This window comes from Haliotis rufescens, unplaced genomic scaffold, assembly GCF_023055435.1.
Source record: "Haliotis rufescens isolate VD_foot unplaced genomic scaffold, xgHalRufe1.0.p SCAF_4, whole genome shotgun sequence".
In the NCBI taxonomy this organism is placed as follows: domain Eukaryota; kingdom Metazoa; phylum Mollusca; class Gastropoda; order Lepetellida; family Haliotidae; genus Haliotis; species Haliotis rufescens.
Window position 1 is genome coordinate 22773088 of NW_025964112.1, and position 21674 is coordinate 22794761.

The 21674-nt window shown below is 40.5% G+C and overlaps 1 protein-coding gene across 9 annotated transcripts in view; it reads left to right on the top strand.

Moving 5' to 3' along the window:
* LOC124132178 (chitin synthase chs-2-like) overlaps positions 1-21674 on the top strand; it is a 79551-nt gene that overhangs the window by 13235 nt on the left and 44642 nt on the right. Inside the window, exons 2-5 of one of the 9 annotated variants that reach the window (XM_046495933.2) lie at positions 11890-11919; positions 14252-14302; positions 14812-14883; positions 15053-15124. The exons of 1 other annotated variant lie outside the window; for it this stretch is intronic. In XM_046495933.2, the coding sequence (XP_046351889.2) occupies positions 11890-11919; positions 14252-14302; positions 14812-14883; positions 15053-15124 (225 nt within the window). The remainder of the gene's footprint in view (positions 1-11889; positions 11920-14251; positions 14303-14811; positions 14884-15052; positions 15125-21674) is intronic. 7 more of the 9 variants (XM_046495935.2, XM_048381752.1, XM_046495934.2 and 4 more) reach the window with 7 other exon arrangements.

A 21674-nucleotide genomic window follows, 5' to 3' on the forward strand; every position in this document is an offset into this window, starting at 1 on the left:
CGAAGGTACTGAAGTACACTGACACTGAGACACGAAGGTACTGAAGTACACTGACACTGAGACACGAAGGTACTGAAGTACACTGACACCGTGGGAAGGAGGTACTGAAGAATCATGACACTGAGACACGAAGGTACTGACGTACACTGACACTGAGACACGAATGTACTGAAGTACACTGACACTGAGACACGAAGGTACTGACGTACACTGACACCGAGACAAGGAGGTACTGAAGAATAATGACACTGAGACACGAAGGTACTGGAGTACACTGACACTGAGACACGAAGGTACTGACGTACACTGACACCGAGACAAGGAGGTACTGAAGAATAATAACACTGAGACACTAAGGTACTGAAGCACACTGACACTGAGACACTGAGGTACTGACGTACACTGACACCGAGACAAGGAGGTACTGAAGAATAATGACACTGAGACACGAAGGTACTGACGTACACTGACACCGAGACAAGGAGGTACTGAAGAATAATGACAATGAGACACGAAGGTACTGAAGTACCCTGACACTGAGACACGAAGGTACTGACGTACACTGACACCGAGACAAGGAGGTACTGAAGAATAATGACACTTAGACACGAAGGTACTGAAGTACACTGACACTGAGACACTGGGGTACAGACGTACACTGACACCGAGACAAGGAGGTACTGAAGAATAATGACACTGAGACACGAAGGTACTGACGTACACTGACACCGAGACAAGGAGGTACTAAAGAATAATGACACTGAGACACGAAGGTACTGAAGTACACTGACACTGAGACACTGGGGTACTGAAGTACACTGACACTGTGACACGAAAGTACTTAAGTATAATGACACTGAGACACGAAGGTACTGAAGTACACTGACACCGAGACAAGGAGGTACTGAAGTAATATGACACTGAGACACTGGGGTACTGAAGTACACTGACACTGAGACACTGGGGTACTGAAGTACACTGACACTGAGACACTGGGGTACTAAAGTACACTGACACTGTGACACGAAAGTACCTAAGTATAATGACACTGAGACACTAAGGTACTGAAGTACACTGACACCGAGACAAGGAGGTACTGAAGTAATATGACAATGAGACACGAAGGTACTTAAGCACACTTACACTGAGATACTAAGGTACTGAACTGTAATGGCACTGAGACACTAAGGTACTAAAGTATAATGACACTGAGACACTGGGGTACTGAAGTACACTGACACTGAGACACGAAGGTACTGAAGTACACTGACACCGAGACAAGGAGGTACTGAAGTAATGTGACACTGAGACACGAAGGTACCGAAGTACACTGACACTGAGAGACAATGGTACTGACGTACACTGACACTGACACACGAAGGTACTGACGTACACTGACACCGAGACAAGGAGGTACTGAAGTAATATGACATTGAGACACGAAGGTACTGAAGCACACTGACACTGAGACAAGGAGGTACTGAAGTAATATGACACTGAGAGACGAAGGTACTGAAGTACACTGACACTGAGACACGAAGGTACTGACTACACTGACACCGAGACAAGGAGGTACTGAAGAATAATGACACTGAGACACTAAGGTACTGAAGTACACTGACACTGAGACACTGGGGTACTGAAGTACACTGACACTGTGACACGAAAGTACTGAAGTATAATGACACTGAGACACGAAGGTACTGAAGTACACTGACACTGAGACACGAAGATACTGAAGTATAATGACACTGAGGCACTAAGGTACTGAAGTATAATGACACTGGGACACGAAGGTACTGAAGTAATATGACACTGAGACACTAAGGTACTGACGTACACTGACACTGAGCCACGAAGGTACTGACGTACACTGACACTGAGACACGAAGGTACTGAAGTACACTGACACTGGGACACGAAGGTACTGAAGTACACTGACACTGAGACACGAAGGTACTGAAGCGTAATGGCACTGAGACACTAAGGTACTGAAGCATAATGGCACTGAGACACTAAGGTACTGAAGTACACTGACACTGAGACACGAAGGTACTGAAGCATAATGACACTGAGACACTAAGGTACTGAAGTACACTGACACTGAGACACGAAGGTACTGAAGCATAATGACACTGAGACACTAAGGTCCTGAGTAGTCACATCGGAAAGTATGAAGTGTGTCCTGGATGTCAGGAAGTGTAAGACATGCTGGTTAATGATCAGTTAATGTTTATTGGACATAGGTCTTAAGACTGTGAATGAAGATTTCACACACGAGTTGTTGGTACAAGATATGACTGGACTCCGAGACGTCTTCCTTAAGCCTGCATGCCCCATCTACTGTCTCGGCACAAATGTTCAGAATATGTTGCGATTTGAATACACAAATCTCAACCCATGCCCAAGTAACCCAGTCACGTGAAAGAAAACATTCTTGATATGCATTCCAACTCATTTTTTATCTGATTAAATTCCATACACATTTGTAATATTGACTTTGCAATCCACTGGCATGCCTAAAGTTGCAAGTTTCATTTACCTGTCACTTTGCACAATACAGATTACAGTGTCGTTTTACCACGAAATTTCTGAAAATATTTAGATATGCATTTGTTTTAATTTGATTCTTGCGGTCATGTAAGAATAAAAGCAACACATGATCAATTTCCAGATTGAGTACAATGCCTCATGTATGTCTACCAACTATGCCCATCCCACGGTGTCCTAGGTCCTTGTTGAGAGGATATTGTGTAGAATAAACATCAATGCCGTAACTACTTGTCATGTTAAACTTGCGTGAATGACGACTGCTTTAAACAGACGGAGACAGTCATTGTTAAGGCCACAAAGGAATTCTGCCAAGTAACTCGAACCAACACGGGAGTTCCACCAGACACGCACTGTCGCTACATCGTGGCTCTTTGCGTGTATAATGATTTGCTTTCGTGACATCACACTATCCTACAATACACTAGACATAATATGTTCAAACTAAAATAGGTATCGCTATACTCTGATCACAGTACACGATATCAAGTTAAAAAGCTTTTTTAATAGTATGAGATATGTAATCATATTCTTGTCCGTTAATGGGACAACACAGCAACGCAAACGAATTTTTTGTTGTTTTATTTAGCAAAATGTCTGCTTAGTTACGCGAACGGGTATTTGTGAAACGTTCTGCCCCTTTTATGGGTCGAATCAAATTGATAGCCCCGGCCGTCGGTACAGGCGTTGTGGGTAACCTCCCAATTGTCAGACAGCTTATACCTGGATAAGTCAGCTTGAGTGCACAAGTAATTGTTACCTTGTTGCCTTAGACTAAAGTTGAACAGCCCTACACAAATGACAGAGAACCAAAATATGAGGGTTTTGGGGGTATATGTTTATTATATGTTTAACTATCTTAAACATAATATAGAATATTTCTCATTAATGTGACAGAATTGTGATATACCATAGCATATCGTTTTCAACATGATATCACCTTCTATGAATCACAGTTTTATATTAAATCGGTCCATAACAGTTGACGGAATCATATATTTACGTTGTCGGTGGAGGGCATTCTTCAGACTGGGAACAGAAGGAAGATGGAGAATGTCCCGGTGTCTGGCGGCCTACCTCTGCAGCAGTTGAACATTGTCCTCTGCAGGTCTTCATAATACATCTCCAGTGTGTGGTCCGGTCTCTAGTTGGATCCTTGGCCTACCTCTGCAGCAGTTGAACATTGTCCTCTGCAGGTCTTCATAATACATCTCCAGTGTGTGGTCCGGTCTCTAGTTGGATCCTTGGCCTACCTCTGCAGCAGTTGAACATTGTCCTCTGCAGGTCTTCATAATACATCTCCAGTGTGTGGTCCGGCCTCTAGTTGGATCCTTGGCCTACCTCTGCAGCAGTTGAACATTGTCCTCTGCAGGTCTTCATAATACATCTCCAGCGTGTTGTCCGGTCTCTAGTTGGATCCTTGGCCTACCTCTGCAGCAGTTGAACATTGTCCTCTGCAGGTCTTCATAATACATCTCCAGCGTGTGGTCCGGTCTCTAGTTGGATCCTTGGCCTACCTCTGCAGCAGTTGAACATTGTCCTCTGCAGGTCTTCATAATACATCTCCAGCGTGTGGTCCGGTCTCTAGTTGGATCCTTGGCCTACCTCTGCAGCAGTTGAACATTGTCCTCTGCAGGTCTTCATAATACATCTCCAGCGTGTGGTCCGGCCTCTAGTTGGATCCTTGGCCTACCTCTGCAGCAGTTGAACATTGTCCTCTGCAGGTCTTCATAATACATCTCCAGCGTGTGGTCCGGTCTCTAGTTGGATCCTTGGCCTACCTCTGCAGCAGTTGAACATTGTCCTCTGCAGGTCTTCATAATACATCTCCAGTGTGTGGTCCGGTCTCTAGTTGGATCCTTGGAGTAAGTGAACCCATCAAGAGAGACTTTTCGAGTTCGCCCCTGCCACTCAATGAACTCAACTCTACGTATCCCAGCCATGGTGATACCATACCTGACTTTGACTCCATGTGGTTGTGTACAGAATGGTACTATATATCCCTTGACGTTTAAGCCTGGTATGCGATTATATGTTGAATATTTTTCGGTATTCATATGTTGATTCATCCTTGGATCTCATAACTGAAACTTTAAAAGTACAAAGGAACAAATAATGAATTACAGAGAGATCTTCAAGCAGGATTATACAGGAAAAGTTATGTAACAATTGCCTGTCTATTAAATGGTATGGCTGTTGTCAGTTAAGCGTTATGTTGTAAGTTTTGTAAATATCTACCACATATGTCTGTCGCATTCACGTACACAGGGAATAAATCCTATTTGGTGCGCGGATTCAACATGTAGAAAGATGACAATGGTGTACGTAAATATACCTTTATACATTTTATATTTTTAATAATTTAACTTCAAATCGCACCCATTTCATATGCTTTTAAGATTTGGGTAAAGTTACTTTTGTGATTCAGGGGTGAGCATAGAGTGCAAAACTTTGATGGTATTCGTGATTCAGGGGAGAGCATTGATTGAAAACTTTAATGGTATTCGTGATTCAGGGGAGGGCATTGAGTGAAAACAGTAATGGTATTCGTGATTCTGGGAAGAGGGGAGGTGACATCCTCAGTAATATATCAGACACTAACGCGGAACCATAACGACACCATTGAGCCATGAGCGACTAACCACGTAGAAAGATGGCACTTCAAACTATCAAAAATCACTAAGATAACGATCTTCCAACTGACGGCAGGTGGCTCAATGAGACCAAAGAACACTAAAGTACCATCAGCTGCACGGTACTGTTTCCCAACTTGTTAGGTTATACATAATGAAATAGCTAAAAGTAAAAAGATGCTGTGAACGTTTACCGTGACCCTTGTTCTATTTCTTCTGTTTATAGTATGTGCTATTCATTCTGTAAACATATTAGCATATAAAACTGAAATAATATTTCATTTTGTGAAATGAACAAAGTATATTTTATTTATGTTACAGTTACAATATGTCTCAACACTTACACTCACTGTGACTCATCGGTCAACACTAGAGTCTGGAAGTAACTACAGCCTTAACCTCCTTGTTATAGAGATTATCGGGTCTGGTGATTTCTATACTTCAGAAATAAACGGCGAGCGAGGTGTGTGTGTTGTTCGCACAATAAAACACTGTAGGGAGAATAAACAATAAGGGGGGTTTATTCCCCCTTTAGTGTTTTATTGTACGATACACAACGACCACGGGTCGTTTATTTCTTAAATGAGATATCAATATTATGTACAGCCTCTTAAAGAAATGTACACACTTTAAAAATGTTTCCCCAGATATTAATAATAATGACTCCCTGAATAGAATCCGGCCTCGGAAATGTCGGACCATACATTTTACGAACAGGTGGGTTAAGTTTGGTATTTCCCTCATATTCTCACAATCCTCACGTCAAATATCTGTACCTTTTCTCCGAATACCGATTGTCATACCTCTCCCACTTTTGGATGCGATCATTCGGTCGAAGCATTTATCTGCGTTGCCCAGCTACCTCTACGACGAACAATACACTTACCTTTAAAAAATAACGTACTCCAGTATATCACGTCATCAAGTAGCGAGTGCTGATTCGAATCTCCAGGAATGACGTCATGATAGAACAATGTTTTATCGTGAAATTAACCACGCCTCGTTCTTCATTGTTCTTTGCGATTTATCGCGTAGCTATCTTATATTGTACGATAAACAACGACCACGAGTCGTTTATTTCTTATATGAGATATCAACATTATATACAGCCTCTTTAAGAATCTTTTATAAAATGTACACGTTTAAAAAATATTTACCCGTCGATTGTCTGTACCTATTCTCTCAATACCGATTGGATGCGATCATTCAGCCATTGCGTTTATCTGCGTTGCCGAGCTACATCTAAGGGGAACAACTAACGTCCCTCTGAGCAATAACGTCGTCTAATTTACGACGTCTTCAAGTTACGAGTGCATGTTCGAATCTCCAGATTTTTTATCGTGTAATAAAACACCCTTCGTGCTTCATCGTTCTTTGCGATTTATCGCGTACCTATCTTCTACACGAGAACAATACCTGCTGGCAAAGTGAGAACACCCCGGATGACCCGGCATACATCAGTCAATGATAACAACCAATGATTATCAAAGATTTGAGTACCAGTGCTACTGCAAGACATGAGAAATAGTTATCGATGTGCGCTGAACATTATTAATTGCAGAAGAATAGGAGAGAGTGACTTCGCAAACCCTATTAGTCAACTCTGTTACCTAGCTGCCAGTCATACCTGTCGAAGACACCCCACGTAACTTTGAGTTACTAAGATGTATTTATTACGACATCCAATGCAATTTAAAGTTCTTAGTGATATTGTTTCAGAAGAAGGGCATACACACAGTGAATAATGTTCCTTCGCACTGACGCTCCTCAGTTCTTCATTAGCTTCACGCGGGGGTATATTTGAATTTCTTGTGTGTATATGAAAGACTCTTTCTTTTCGTCAGTCAGCAACTCAAATAAGTCAAACATGTTCAAGGCAAGTTGTCGAGTACACTCATTCCCGATTAAATGCTATTTGAGTTTGTTTCAACCCTACCCGTCTATGAATGAATGTGTACTTTACAATGAGTCTCACCTAAAGCTCATGTCAGTGACTTATTTCAAACCGCCTGGTCGGTGTAACCAGCCCACTCTCGTGTATCATAAAACCCCTTGTGTGCCTTGATGGCAGGACGTGTAACACTGCTTGTGAATTGTGACATTTTTCTCCTGATCAGCTAAATACAACTTGATTATATTTCGACAGCAATTGGATAATTACATCTGCAGCATCTATGTGATGTTTCATCGTTGAAACCAGACTGAATATGCATAATTTCAAGTGTTTATTTTTGCTATTTGATGAATGAAAGGTTGCTGGATAGAGAACAATACCCTTCCTCACATTGGACCTTGTGTGTTACCAAAAGGTTCTATCAACAACCTTGCGACATGCATTCATGTACAGGAGGGGCTGATTACCAAAGCCGTTGCACTGCAAGGGAGGTTCTCTATTCCCCAAGTGAAAACTGTCCCCTTTTATAGCCAGCTGTTTTAAGGAATGTTAAAACATGTAAGCGTCAAAAGCCACAAAGAGTGTGGTTGCGAACCTGTAATAAGTGAATTCATTAGATACTGTATCAAACATATTCCTAGAGACAAAAGAACCGTCACAAATTTCCATTCAAATGTTATCGAATGTGGTGACATTCGACTCGTTTGAAATGATGAATATAATTGCTATACGTGAATATACCATCATACCTTACGTTTGTGTGTACAGACCACCTCAATCCAGGAATAATAATAATCTGACTACAACCCAGTTTCGTGAGGAATACTCTACTTTTTTCTTTGAAGCAAAAACGTTTGATTTTACTAGGAGACTTTAATGTCCATTTCAACAAGGTGGATTCACCAGTGGACAAGTTAATGGATTCTAATAACTGGGTCCAGATAGTGAATCATCCAACCCATCGTTCTGGTCATATAATTGACATGGTCGCTATTGGACAGTCATTTTCATTGATAACTGATTAATTGGTGAGGACAACCAAGATTCAGACCATCATCCTGTGTTGGATATACTGCTTTCACTACAAAAAAACTAAACCTACCCGGAAACATCATGGCCATCATGAGAGATGAAACGGAAACTAGTCTTTAACGTGTCACTGATGATCAGTTATGTGGCGCTGGTGTTGGGAAAGTCAGTCTAACTGTGTTGTTAGACTTGTCAGGGCCATTCGACACTGTAGACCATGGTACACTCTCCCAGTGTCTAAGTCTGCGAATTGGCCTGGCTGGTCATGCCACCGAGCGGTTTGTCCCCTTCCTTCGGGATAGGCGCCAGTACTTATAAAGGATGAGGCATCAGAGGAGAGTGTCCTAACGTTTGGTGTTGTACAAGGTTCAGTCCTAGGACCGCTTTTATTCACAGTCTATTCAGGAAGCATAGGAGATGTTTTAGACAAATTCAACATTTATCACTGTTCTTTTGCTGATGACACGCAGTTAATCATAAGCTTCTCCCCTGGCGATTATTCTGCTGGAATTAAAGACCTGGAATGCTGTGTCTGTTCCGTAAGATCTTGAATGACTAAGAACTGCTTTAAACCCAATGACAGCGAGACTGACGTTTTACTGTAGTGATGATATCGGATGTTCGCGAAAAGGTAAACATATGCTGTCCCACCGGTGGCATCAGTCAGAAACACATGCACAAGCAAGTCAATTGTTCACCAGAAAAATCACGGTGTCAAATTGGGAAATGTCCTTTGCATGTCTACCATAAAACGCGTTGAAAGCTCTGCTGAGGCATTGAATGTTGTATCCTTGATTAAACAACTTTTCAGCCAGAGTCATATGACGCCCTTTGAGATCTTCGTGGAAAGAACGTGCTCAATTGTACCTCAAAAGTTGTGAATTGTTCGCAATTTCTTCGCAAATTATTCGCAATTTTACTACAGAACACGATAACAAACTTTTGCGTTGTACTATATGCATAGTATCATTCAAAATATGTTTGTTGATAGTTATATCATTGTGATCCCCCGAACATCCACTAAAGTGTTGCCCGTAATATAATGAGGACGTTAATTCTGGCTTGATATATTAAAAAGGCACTGTCAACAGTTGTGTACAGTTATACACTGATCTCTGGTTAATACTGCACGTGTATGTACGGCATACTGTAAGGGACATTCTCGCGATCTCGACTTTTGGAAACGAGCTTAATTTGCCCCAAAGTCGGGATTCCGAGATCGCGAGAACCCGAGATTTGGCCAAAATCTCGCGATCTCGCATTCTCGTGTTTTTTGTACAAAGCACTTTTTGTCAAAAATCGACAACACGAGAATGCGACATTTGGACATGATGTAAAATCTCGCAATCTGTCAAACATCTGGAATCTGTAAAAACATCGGAAAATCTCATTTTAGACGAATTCTACCATTTTGTCTGCGAGAATTTTGTTTAAATGAATATGCTAGCCGTGTATAATATTGCCTCATGGAGGAACTCACTGGCCTGTGATTATTTCTAATAGTGACGGTGTAGCCGCGAATACCTGCAATACTGCTGATGCAGCTTTAAGTATATTCACTCACTCACTGACAGTGATATTTTGTTTCCAGCTTCCGGGCACTTTGATGTTTTCACTACCATACAAAGGACTTTGTGTATGTAAATTAAATAACATTTTCCAGCTCAAGCCATGAGTTTGATGAATGCTACTTGGAGAATGAAAAGTATGAAAGAAGCATGATCACAGGACTACTAACGTGCGCACGGAGAGCGTCTGAAACGCGAGTACGCGAGATCGCGTGTCACATTTTCGCGCACTCGCGATTTCGTATTTTTGTGGCCTCATTTGACAATTCGAGATTGCGAGATTGCGAGATTTTCCACCGTGTCCAAATGACGCATTCCCGCATTTCGGCGTTTGGCAAAAAGTGCTATGTACCAAAAACACGAGAATGCGAGATCGCGAGAACGCGAGATTTTGGTCAAATCTTTTGGGCACATTTATCTTGTTTCCAAAAGTCGAGAGCGCGAGGATGTCACTTAGAGTATTCCATAGGTTCAATATCTCAACACCACTAAAGGAAATAGTGTGCATGACATACGTATGGAATACTGTAAGGGACATTCTCGAAAATGTCTTATTATCTTGCTAACTGTTAAACCAGGAAGTTTACAACGTTCGTGTGTTTCGCTCTTGAACATTTTGATTACCATCAGACATGTTCAGGTTTATCTCGTTACTGCCTGATGCACATTACAGTGTGCATTACAGATATGCAAATAAGATATTCATGCACGTCCGTCAGGCTGTAATTGTGAACATTACAATCTAGTAAATATCTGTTGTCCATGTAATAGTACTTGAAAAGGGGTGTCATTGTAAAGTGACCCGTGACTTAAAGAGACGGGGTCCGAGGCAATGGAGACGACAACTGGTCTGTTTATGTAATTGCTATGTATAAATGCTCCCATGCGAAGCTGACACGCCGTGATGTAACGTACATACTGTTAAACCAAACTCGCTCACTCACTCACTCACTCCTATGTATTATGGACATGGGTGTCCTAGTGTTCGTGTCCATCAGGGGCGGTCGGGTAGCTTAGTGGTTAAAGCGTTCGCTGGTCACGCTGAAGGCCAAGCTTCGATTCCGCAGGTGGGTAATATAAATTGTGTGAAGCTCATTTTTTGTGTCCCCCGCCCTTATATTGCTAGAATAATGCTAAAAGCGGCGTAAATCATACCCACTTATCAGCGTCCATCAGCTTGGTGGTCAGTTTGCTGGTTCTTCTTGGTTTGTCAGCACGATCTCCGTGCTCCTGGTTTCAGCAAAGTGGTAAACGTGTGGTAGAATAATGATTTCTTACACATCTCTATATATCTTTTTAATCAAAATTTCTAGCTATTTTAATTATTCGAAAGTTAGAAAATTGTCTCGTTATTTTCTCGAAATAAGGTTTTTTTTCTTGTTGCTTCGATTATCATCTCATTGTTTCGGTTATTTTTCTTGTTGCTTCGATTATCATCTCATTGTTTCGGTTATTTTTCTTGTTGCTTCGATTATCATCTCATTGTTTCGGTTATTTTTTCGCTGCTCCGGTATTTTCTCGTTATTTCAAGTTTATTAAAAATAATCGAAAGTTCTAGTTTTTCAGATAAACTTGAAATAATTAAAAACAGTCGAAGTAACGAGAAAGAAGCTCGTAATTTTGAGAAACTAATTGAAATAACGAGAGACAAAAATCGAAATTTCTAGTTTTTTAGGTAAATTTGAAATAACGAGAAAACAATAAAGAAAGCAATAAGTAAAAAATCGTAATTTCGAGAAAATAACTGAAATAACGAGAATATATTCGAAATTACGAGAAATAATCGAACCAACGAGAATATAACTGATTAACAAGAACAAACTCGAAATTTCGAGAAAATAAACAAATAATTGAAACAAGAAGAAACTTAAAAAAGAAAATAGTATGCTACCAAAGTGGCACCATTATGCTTTTGTACAAAAATACTAGTACGGATTCCCAGTATGTTTGTAGTTTGTTTGTAGTTTGAGCTGACTAAAGGGAATCGGGTAGCCAGGCGACTTGACTAACAGGGTGTCATCCTACTCCGATGCAGTGGACTGTTGTTGATACTTTCAGTCATTTATTTGCCTGGTCAAGATTCGATTATTAGACCGTCGTGATGCTCAATGCTGCTATATTCACTAATTGACGTGTCTAGTAGTAGCCACATAATTAAGGGCTGTATGGTGACCAGTGTTCCCGGTCTGCTAGCACGTCACTTTCTATATTGCAGGGCCCGGGTCGACAGCAAGGAAGATATCAGGTGGGAAATGCATAACCATTACTCAATATATGAACCAATAACATTAACATCACAGATGCTATCATGACCTAACCTACAGAGAATCCAGTTCGAGTGTTATTTCAGAGCAGAAGCGAGCTGTATACGTTCTGCCTTTAATGAACTAAAGTACAAAGCGTGATAGTAATTCATTGGTTGGTGTTATATAACATTGGGACTGTTCTGTGTGTACATATCTAACGTCAGCGCCTGGGAATAATCAGTCTCAAAGATCTGCCGGAACAGATTCCATTTGGCGTAACGCCAGATATGTGTGCCAAGCCAGGAAAATACATATCCTATATAGAGGTTTGGTTTCCCAACTGACAGAACTGATTTCTTTGATAATAATAATTGCATGTTTAGTCGGAGTGAAGACCTCCCCCGTGTCCCCTATCTCAGCGGGTCGTTCTTATCACAAGCCGATCTAGAAAATACAGTAAGCTGTCTAGTTCGTCAAACCTACCTTTATCTTCGACTGAGTCACACGAACAGTGTCTCGGAATGGACACCATAATGGAATATATTATCAGACGGCATATGTTACTTCAGTACCCGCCCTATTCTGAAGCCTAAACATCTCTACCAAGGAATCATATTTAGTCATCTGGACAACATGACCTGAGAACGGTCATTCAGTTCAATTTCATACTAACCAGCTAACTGACTGTCTTAATATTTCGTGGTTATTTCAATAAATTTCGTATACATACTGGCCATAAACTGTTGCTACTTCAACCTTTGCATGTACTTTTATATATTAATTTCCATCCGTTGGAGGATTGATTGACAAGTTCTGAGCCTCACATAAAAAGACCTGACTTAAAGACATTCAAATGATTTATTTCTCAACTTAATCCACCGCCGGTCGGTCATCACCATATCGTGGATTCTCGGAATAATTTCTGGTATTGCTAACGTGACATAACTTCCAGGACAGGGGTCGTCTTCAAGGCTCTCCCCGCCAGCTTAAATTCTCACCCCACCTCTTTATGCCAGCGCAGCACAGGAAGGGGCATCGTACCCTAGCGTCGTACTCATATGGTCAGAGACGGCTTTTGGTGTTATAAAGCCCTTTTTCTGTAAGAGCCTGATCACTGCAAATTCATCAAGCTTGTCCATTTTCCTAGTCACAGACTTCATATTTTACAGACTTGTCACGGCAATATTATTTGCTCAATTGACACAAGTGTTTATGGATATAGTTCTAGGACACCATGTAATGTCCACAACTAAGTATTTAACTGTAACATTTAAATGCCATCCCCTCTACGTGAGGCTCAGAAGCTATCAATCAACCCTCGCAGAAAATATGTAAACTGTTATCATCAAATATGTCCAGAGTTTTAATAATGTTTCAGTATGAATTATCATTTTTGGATACCCGTATACCTAACCATCTTATGTAATAGCCATGGTGAAACTAGGGTATGACGTCATCGTGTGTATCCTGTTTTATAATTAAGAGAGTTTTATAATTCCCCTGTTCGTTTAAGGCGATATAGCCATGATAAAACAAAAAGAAAAATTCTTTATTCTAATGTGATGTGGATATTGAAGTGCATTTGCTAATTCAAAACTCATTTGTATTCTTATTTTCACGCTACCAACAACACACACCACACAACGCCCCAGCAAACCCCACCATACCACCCCACCAATTTTTCACTTGATACCATAACGTAAGATAACCGAGCAGATTCCAGTTGCTTTGATTACTACTTAAAGATATAATTTTAGACGAATTGAGGAAAACGGTTTACATATCTATTGGTTTTGTTAGCCAAATAATTGACGAATGTTATTTATCGTTGTTGAGAATGTAACACATTCTGTGAACTACATCGGCTTTGAACCAGTGTTTAACATTATTAATTAGTGTACATACATTTCTGAACTATGGAACACAACTGGACGCTAACAGTGTTCCCTCCAATAGATACCACCGTGTGTTCAAACAGCAACAGCAGACATTGCTGAGAAACCTTGGGAATGTACAATGAAGAAATATGATGACATATTTCCACAGGAATATGACAAAACGGGAAACCGCACAGATGATGTTGTTCCTCTGATAACAAACATTAACCCGAGATACTAATACATATTCCACACAACACTGGCTCACATACCCTCTATAACCAAGGTGTAGTGTTCTTAAAGCTACAATCTACGCTACTGAGACGTAAATGATCATGTCTTCTCATATAATACACACCGCAAGTGTACAGTTTAGTAATGTAAGCATACTAAATAATGTCAATTAGAAATTCAAATTGAAAATGATCATGTATTCATATTGGTTCATTTCCAGAGAAATCCCCCTGCTTTCCACGGGCGTGGCCACCACTCCAACATATATCAGGTGGGGCTAAGCACTTGACATTTCTGAGATAAGCACCTTGAGCGTCTCGAGTGTGAGAGAGAGGTTAACTACCTTCTCTGCGCACGTATGTGGCCTCTTTTGGGGAACCTACATACACCATTTTACGTTCTGATACCTTAGTTATTATGTCCCAGCGTTGTTTTAGTAAATGTAGTTCTAAACCAAGACGGTAAAACATCTTGGTTATGACCCCAATTTACTAACACAACGCTGACATAGTACAGACATAATAATATTTGACAGGATTTTTCGCTCATGGCATTTCTCTTAACTCAGTTTTATCAGCATTGTACTTCTCTAATATCTACTAAAGTCAAATGAGTTCTTGTTAAGAAAGAATTTCACTTTTTGGTCTCATTGTTTGTATGACACATTCCTTCTTCTTAAGATGTAAATCTCAGTTCTCTTGTTAATACTTTTTAAGCACATGGCAGGATTGCGTCTTGTACTGTTGTTGTACTGTTCTTGTATTGTTCAACATGCACCAGCAACGACAATGGGCACCTTCTTACGACGACCCCGCCCACAGCAGGGATTACTATGAGTCACGCCGTTATCAGGTGATATACAGTCAAGTAAACATGCATAAGTAACAGTGTACCAATATACCTAACCATATATAGCTACAATATCTTTAAGGTCCAATGTCCGTATATCAGCACCTCGGTACCTTATTGCAAAGGTATTCTTTTATTCTAACCCATTCTTTAATTGTTCAACATACACCAGCAAGGACACTTGGTACCTCCATACATCGGCCACGACTACCACAGGGGTTATTTTCCGTCACACAGTTATCAGGTGATATATAAACATATAACTGTGTACAAGTCTACAGTGTACCCATTCTCCAACTAACCCTAATACCCTGAACTATTCATAGCGTAGATGCGTCCCTTGGATGTCATATAACCTGCACCATGACTTGCTACTAACATACCCGCTAGGACACTTTTATTATTATTGTTATCATTATTAATATCATTATTAGGCAAATAAAGTCCCAGTACCCTTATGTGCTCGTCGAATAAAACGAGGATCGGATGGTCACGATGTGTGCCCTAGGTCCTGTTCTCAATACCTTGGACTGCGTCTTAAGAGACTTATGGTCGTCGTAGTTCTAAGATGTAAGGCTTTTGTCTCCGGGCCCTGGCTAATTGATCGCCATTGTTCCCCGACGACGTTGATCCTTGCTCATTGGATACTTTGATGTAAAACCACATTCACTCACTCACTCACTCCTAGTATGCTGCTGTTGTTCAACATGCGTCAACATCGATTATAGACGGCTTCATACGACGACCCTAAATTATTGGAAACAGTACTAGAAACATATAGCCCTGCACATATAATATTCGGTGTACAAATTGCATGTGTTTTTTTATAACCCATGTATCCTATACAATATATCCTTCTCACAGTATTTAATACGGCCAATCTAACCATATATCTTCCGTCTTGCCTCAATATCCTCGTCTGGTGTTTCTGTCTTCACCCTGTCCCTAATCCTCGTCTGGTGTTTCTGTCTTCACCCTGTCCCTTTATCCTCGTCTGGTGTTTCTGTCTTCACCCTGTCCCCATATCCTCGTCTGGTGTTTCTGTCTTCACCCTGTCCCCATATCCTCGTCTGGTGTTTCTGTCTTCATCCTGTCCCCATATCTTCGTCTGGTGTTTCTGTCTTCATCCTGTCCCTATATCCTCGTCTGGTGTTTCTGTCTTCATCCTGTCCCTATATCCTCGTCTGGTGTTTCTGTCTTCATCCTGTCCCTATATCCTCGTCTGATGTTTCTGTCTTCATCCTGTCCCCATATCCTCGTCTGGTGTTTCTGTCTTCATCCTGTCCCCATATCCTCGTCTGGTGTTTCTGTCTTCATCCTGTCCCTATATCCTCGTCTGGTGTTTCTGTCTTCACCCTGTCCCCATATCCTCGTCTGGTGTTTCTGTCTTCATCCTGTCCCCATATCCTCGTCTGGTGTTTCTGTCTTCATCCAGTCCCTATATCTCGTCTGGTGTTTCTGTCTTAACCCTGTCCCTATATCCTCGTCTGGTGTTTCTGTCTTCATCCTGTCCCTATATCTTCGTCTGGTGTTTCTGTCTTCACCCTGTCCCCATATCCTCGTCTGGTGTTTCTGTCTTCACCCTGTCCCTATATCCTCGTCTGGTGTTTCTGTCTTCATCCTGTCCCTATATCCTCGTCTGGTGTTTCTGTCTTCATCCTGTCCCTATATCCTCGTCTGGTGTTTCTGTCTTCATCCTGTCCCCATATCCTCGTCTGGTGTTTCTGTCTGCATCCTGTCCCTATATCCTCGTCTGGTGTTTCTGTCTTCACCCTGTCCCTATATCCTCGTCTGGTGTTTCTGTCTTCATCCTGTCCCTATATCTTCGTCTGGTGTTTCTGTCTTCATCCTGTCCCTATATCCTCGTCTGGTGTTTCTGTCTTCATCCTGTCCCTATATCCTCGTCTGGTGTTTCTGTCTTCATCCTGTCCCTATATCCTCGTCTGGTGTTTCTGTCTGCATCCTGTCCCTATATCCTCGTCTGGTGTTTCTGTCTTCACCCTGTCCCTATATCCTCGTCTGGTGTTTCTGTCTTCATCCTGTCCCTATATCCTCGTCTGGTGTTTCTGTCTTCATCCTGTCCCCATATCCTCGTCTGGTGTTTCTGTCTTCATCCTGTCCCCATATCCTCGTCTGGTGTTTCTGTCTTCATCCTGTCCCTATATCCTCGTCTGGTGTTTCTGTATTCATCCTGTCCCTATATCCTCGTCTGGTGTTTCTGTCTTCATCCTGTCCCTATATCCTCGTCTGGTGTTTCTGTCTTCATCCTGTCCCTATATCTTCGTCTGGTGTTTCTGTCTTCACCCTGTCCCCATATCCTCGTCTGGTGTTTCTGTCTTCATCCTGTCCCTATATCTTCGTCTGGTGTTTCTGTCTTCATCCTATCCCTATATCCTCGTCTGGTGTTTCTGTCTTCATCCTGTCCCTATATCCTCGTCTGGTGTTTCTGTCTTCATCCTGTCCCTATATCTCGTCTGGTGTTTCTGTCTTCACCCTGTCCCCATATCCTCGTCTGGTGTTTCTGTCTCATCCTGTCCCTATATCTTCGTCTGGTGTTTCTTTCTTCACCCTGTCCCCATATCCTCGTCTGGTGTTTCTGTCTTCATCCTGTCCCCATATCCTCGTCTGGTGTTTCTGTCTTCATCCTGTCCCTATATCTTCGTCTGGTGTTTCTGTCTTCACCCTGTCCCTATATCTTCGTCTGGTGTTTCTGTCTTCATCCTGTCCCCATATCCTCGTCTGGTGTTTCTGTCTTCACCCTGTCCCTATATCCTCGTCTGGTGTTTCTGTCTTCACCCTGTCCTTATATCCTCGTCTGGTGTTTCTGTCTTCACCCTGTCCCTATATCCTCGTCTGGTGTTTCTGTCTTCACCCTGTCCCTATATCTTCGTCTGGTGTTTCTGTCTTCACCCTGTCCCTATATCTTCGTCTGGTGTTTCTGTCTTCATCCTGTCCCTATATCTTCGTCTCGTGTCTACGCTGTACAGAATGTGTTTAGATCCTAACACAACCCCAAACGCGTTCCTTGGTCCATAATATTGTGGCGTTTAGGGTCTAAACATGTCAAGGATCAAACATGTTTATGATTGTGTTATAACAGCTAAACGTGTTTAGAGTCTAAATGCGGGAATTTACACAATATACGTATTTAACTTCATACCACATGATATGCTAAGTATTTAAACATGATCAGATCATTAGGATATTACACTGTGATATGCATTTTGTCGTAAAGATGTTTAGATTATTGATATGTTGTGTTTAGGCTTTGAGACGATAGCTCATTTCATGTGTTTAGATCTTAACTCTTTAGATAGATCACACCAAATGATTATTCCTTTTCGGGTTTAAACACATTTTAGTCAAATCCCTCAACATGTTAAGATCTAAAAATGTCTTGTATGCGGTTACATTCTAAACACTTTTTTACTATGTACATCTTCCATTTTGTGTCTCATCTCGTGTCCATATAATCCATGTTGTGTCTACATCTTTCATCTCGTGTCTATAAAATCCATCTTGTGTATCTATCTTTCATCTCGTGTCTATATAATCCATGTTGTGTCTACATCTTTCATCTCGTGTCTATATAATCCATGTTGTGTCTACATCTTTCATCTCGTGTCTATATAATCCATGTTGTGTCTACATCTTCCATCTCGTGTCTATATAATCCATCTTATGTCTACATCTTTCATCTCGTGTCTATATAATCCATCTTATGTCTACATCTTTCATCTCGTGTCTATATAATCCATGTTGTGTCTACATCTTTCATCTCGTGTCTATATAAACCATGTTGTGTCTACATCTTTCATCTCGTGTCTATATAATCCATCTTATGTCTACATCTTTCATCTCGTGTCTATATAATCCATGTTGTGTCTACATCTTTCATCTCGTGTCTATATAATCCATGTTGTGTCTACATCTTTCATCTCGTGTCTATATAAACCATGTTGTGTCTACATCTTTCATCTCGTGTCTATATAATCCATCTTATGTCTACATCTTTCATCTCGTGTCTATATAATCCATCTTATGTCTACATCTTTCATCTCGTGTCAAAAATCCATGTTGTGTCTACATCTTTCATCTCGTGTCTATATAATCCATCTTGTGTCTACATCTTTCATCTCGTGTCTATATAAATCATGTTGTGTCTACATCTTTCATCTCGTGTCTATATAATCCATCTTATGTCTACATCTTTCATCTCGTGTCTATATAATCCATCTTGTATCTACATCTTTCATCTCGTGTCTATATAATCCATGTTGTGTCTACATCTTTCATCTCGTGTCTATATAATCCATGTTGTGTCTACATCTTTCATCTCGTGTCTATATAATCCATCTTATGTCTACATCTTTCATCTCGTGTCTATATAATCCATGTTGTGTCTACATCTTTCATCTCGTGTCTATAAAATCCATCTTATGTCTACATCTTTCATCTCGTGTCTATATAATCCATGTTGTGTCTACATCTTTCATCTCGTGTCTATATAATCCATCTTATGTCTACATCTTTCATCTCGTGTCTATATAATCCATGTTGTGTCTACATCTTTCATCTCGTGTCTATATAATCCATCTTATGTCTACATCTTTCATCTCGTGTCTATATAATCCATGTTGTGTCTACATCTTTCATCTCGTGTCTATATAATCCATGTTGTGTCTACATCTTTCATCTCGTGTCTTAATAATCCATGTTGTGTCTACATCTTTCATCTCGTGTCTATATAATCCTTCTTATGTCTACATCTTTCATCTCGTGTCTATATAATCCATGTTGTGTCTACATCTTTCATCTCGTGTCTATAAAATCCATCTTATGTCTACCTCTTTCATCTCGTGTCTATATAATCCATGTTGTGTCTACATCTTTCATCTCGTGTCTATATAATCCATCTTATGTCTACATCTTTCATCTCGTGTCTATATAATCCATGTTGTGTCTACATCTTTCATCTCGTGTCTATATAATCCATCTTATGTCTACATCTTTCATCTCGTGTCTATATAATCCATGTTTTGTCTACATCTTTCATCTCGTGTCTATATAATCCATCTTATGTCTACATCTTTCATCTCGTGTCTATATAATCCATCTTATGTCTATATCTTCATTCCTGTGTTGATATCTTCAATCACGTGTCTATATCTTTCATCACGTGTCTATATCTCCCATCACGTGTCAATATCTTTCATCTTGTGTTGATATCTTCCATCTGTAAAGCAGGTCTAATCACATGAAGTCGCTTGTAGTATAGCGACTCTATTAGTCTGTCATAATGACACTGAACCAAATATATCAATACAGCCCATGCAAGTCTATAATAGTGGGCAAGTCTAGATTACTGCAGTTTCTGAAAATGAAGAGAATCTCTGGGCTCCTTTTTATTATATTTTATTAAGATAATAAAACACCTTTTTCCTGTAAAATATGTCAATTTCAGAGACTAGATGTTAGTCTACGACTTTACCTTCTCCGTCAAATGATTTTTCTGAAATGGCCTCGTTTATATACTCTATTTTGTCGTTTTCATTCATCTGTTTATCGACATCATTGTTGTAAATAAAAGCATTTCTCAAGAATCTCGTTTGACATATTAGTAGAAAGAGCATGCTCGATTGTGCTTCAAAGTTGTGCTGTCATTGACCTTAGACGACTTGTGTTGGAATAGTTTGATCAGTATCTTTGGTTGGAAAGAAAAATATAAATTATCTCACCTTACATTAAAATACTAGCTTCTGATTGGTTTAGCAGAATGCAGTTATTTCTCATGTAGCCCGCGCATGTAGCCCGCTCATGTAGCCCGCTGAGAAATCAATCAAAACACATCGTAGGTAATTTGCATATCTCGAGTAAGTATCGTTGAGTTGAAAGGTTTGAAAGATGTTTATCCGAATGCATTGGGTAAAGGGACACAGCTCGGTTCGTTACCGTTGTCTGCTCAGTGAAATGTGTGGACATTTCTTCTGGACCTGTAGCAATTAATGTCGGTAAGATAAATTCGTTATCGGCCGATCCCTCGGGCCGCATGGTGTAATGTACGGAGTGTCTGAGCCTATGTTCTGACGGCTCGGGGGTCACACACAGGGTACATCAGACCATATACCCCTCGAGATCGGCTGACAACTCATAATATACCTCTAAAAAGTAGTATGAATATTTGGACATCCCAGTAAACCTATATCTAAGTAAGAAACTAGCAAAATAAAACAGCAAAAAGAACAAACTGGAATACATATATGGATATTTATGAGAAAAGACATATAAAGATATTCGAGCCAATTCATTACAGAGGAGAGAAAGCAACACTAATTAGTAGATAGGGACTAAAGGTTGTAAGAAACGTGTGATGCCGCAGGTGGAACTACATACAACAGCTCTAACACTGGTTTACATACCAGAATAATCTGAATCAATGATACACCATGTATGTAAATGTATTGAACTGATACAGATACACTTTGCAAAGGTGAAGGGATTACACATCTGAAAATTTAACAGGGAACATGAGCAGTCATTATGAAAAATATCTAAATGTACATGTAATCCAAACTAACTTGCATGTTTACTGGTCTTGATTTAACCCTACTGTCCGACCTACGGGCTACGAATTTATTTCTCTGCGTCTACCTTAACACTTGAAGAGTTGATAAGGAGGATAGGCATTTCATGGGCGCCTCACTGTGTGGCAGCAGGTGACATCGCTTTAGTCGTAAAGCTATAAAAGTTTGATTAGAACAATGGGCATGCTCCATCATGAGTTTATCCTAGAC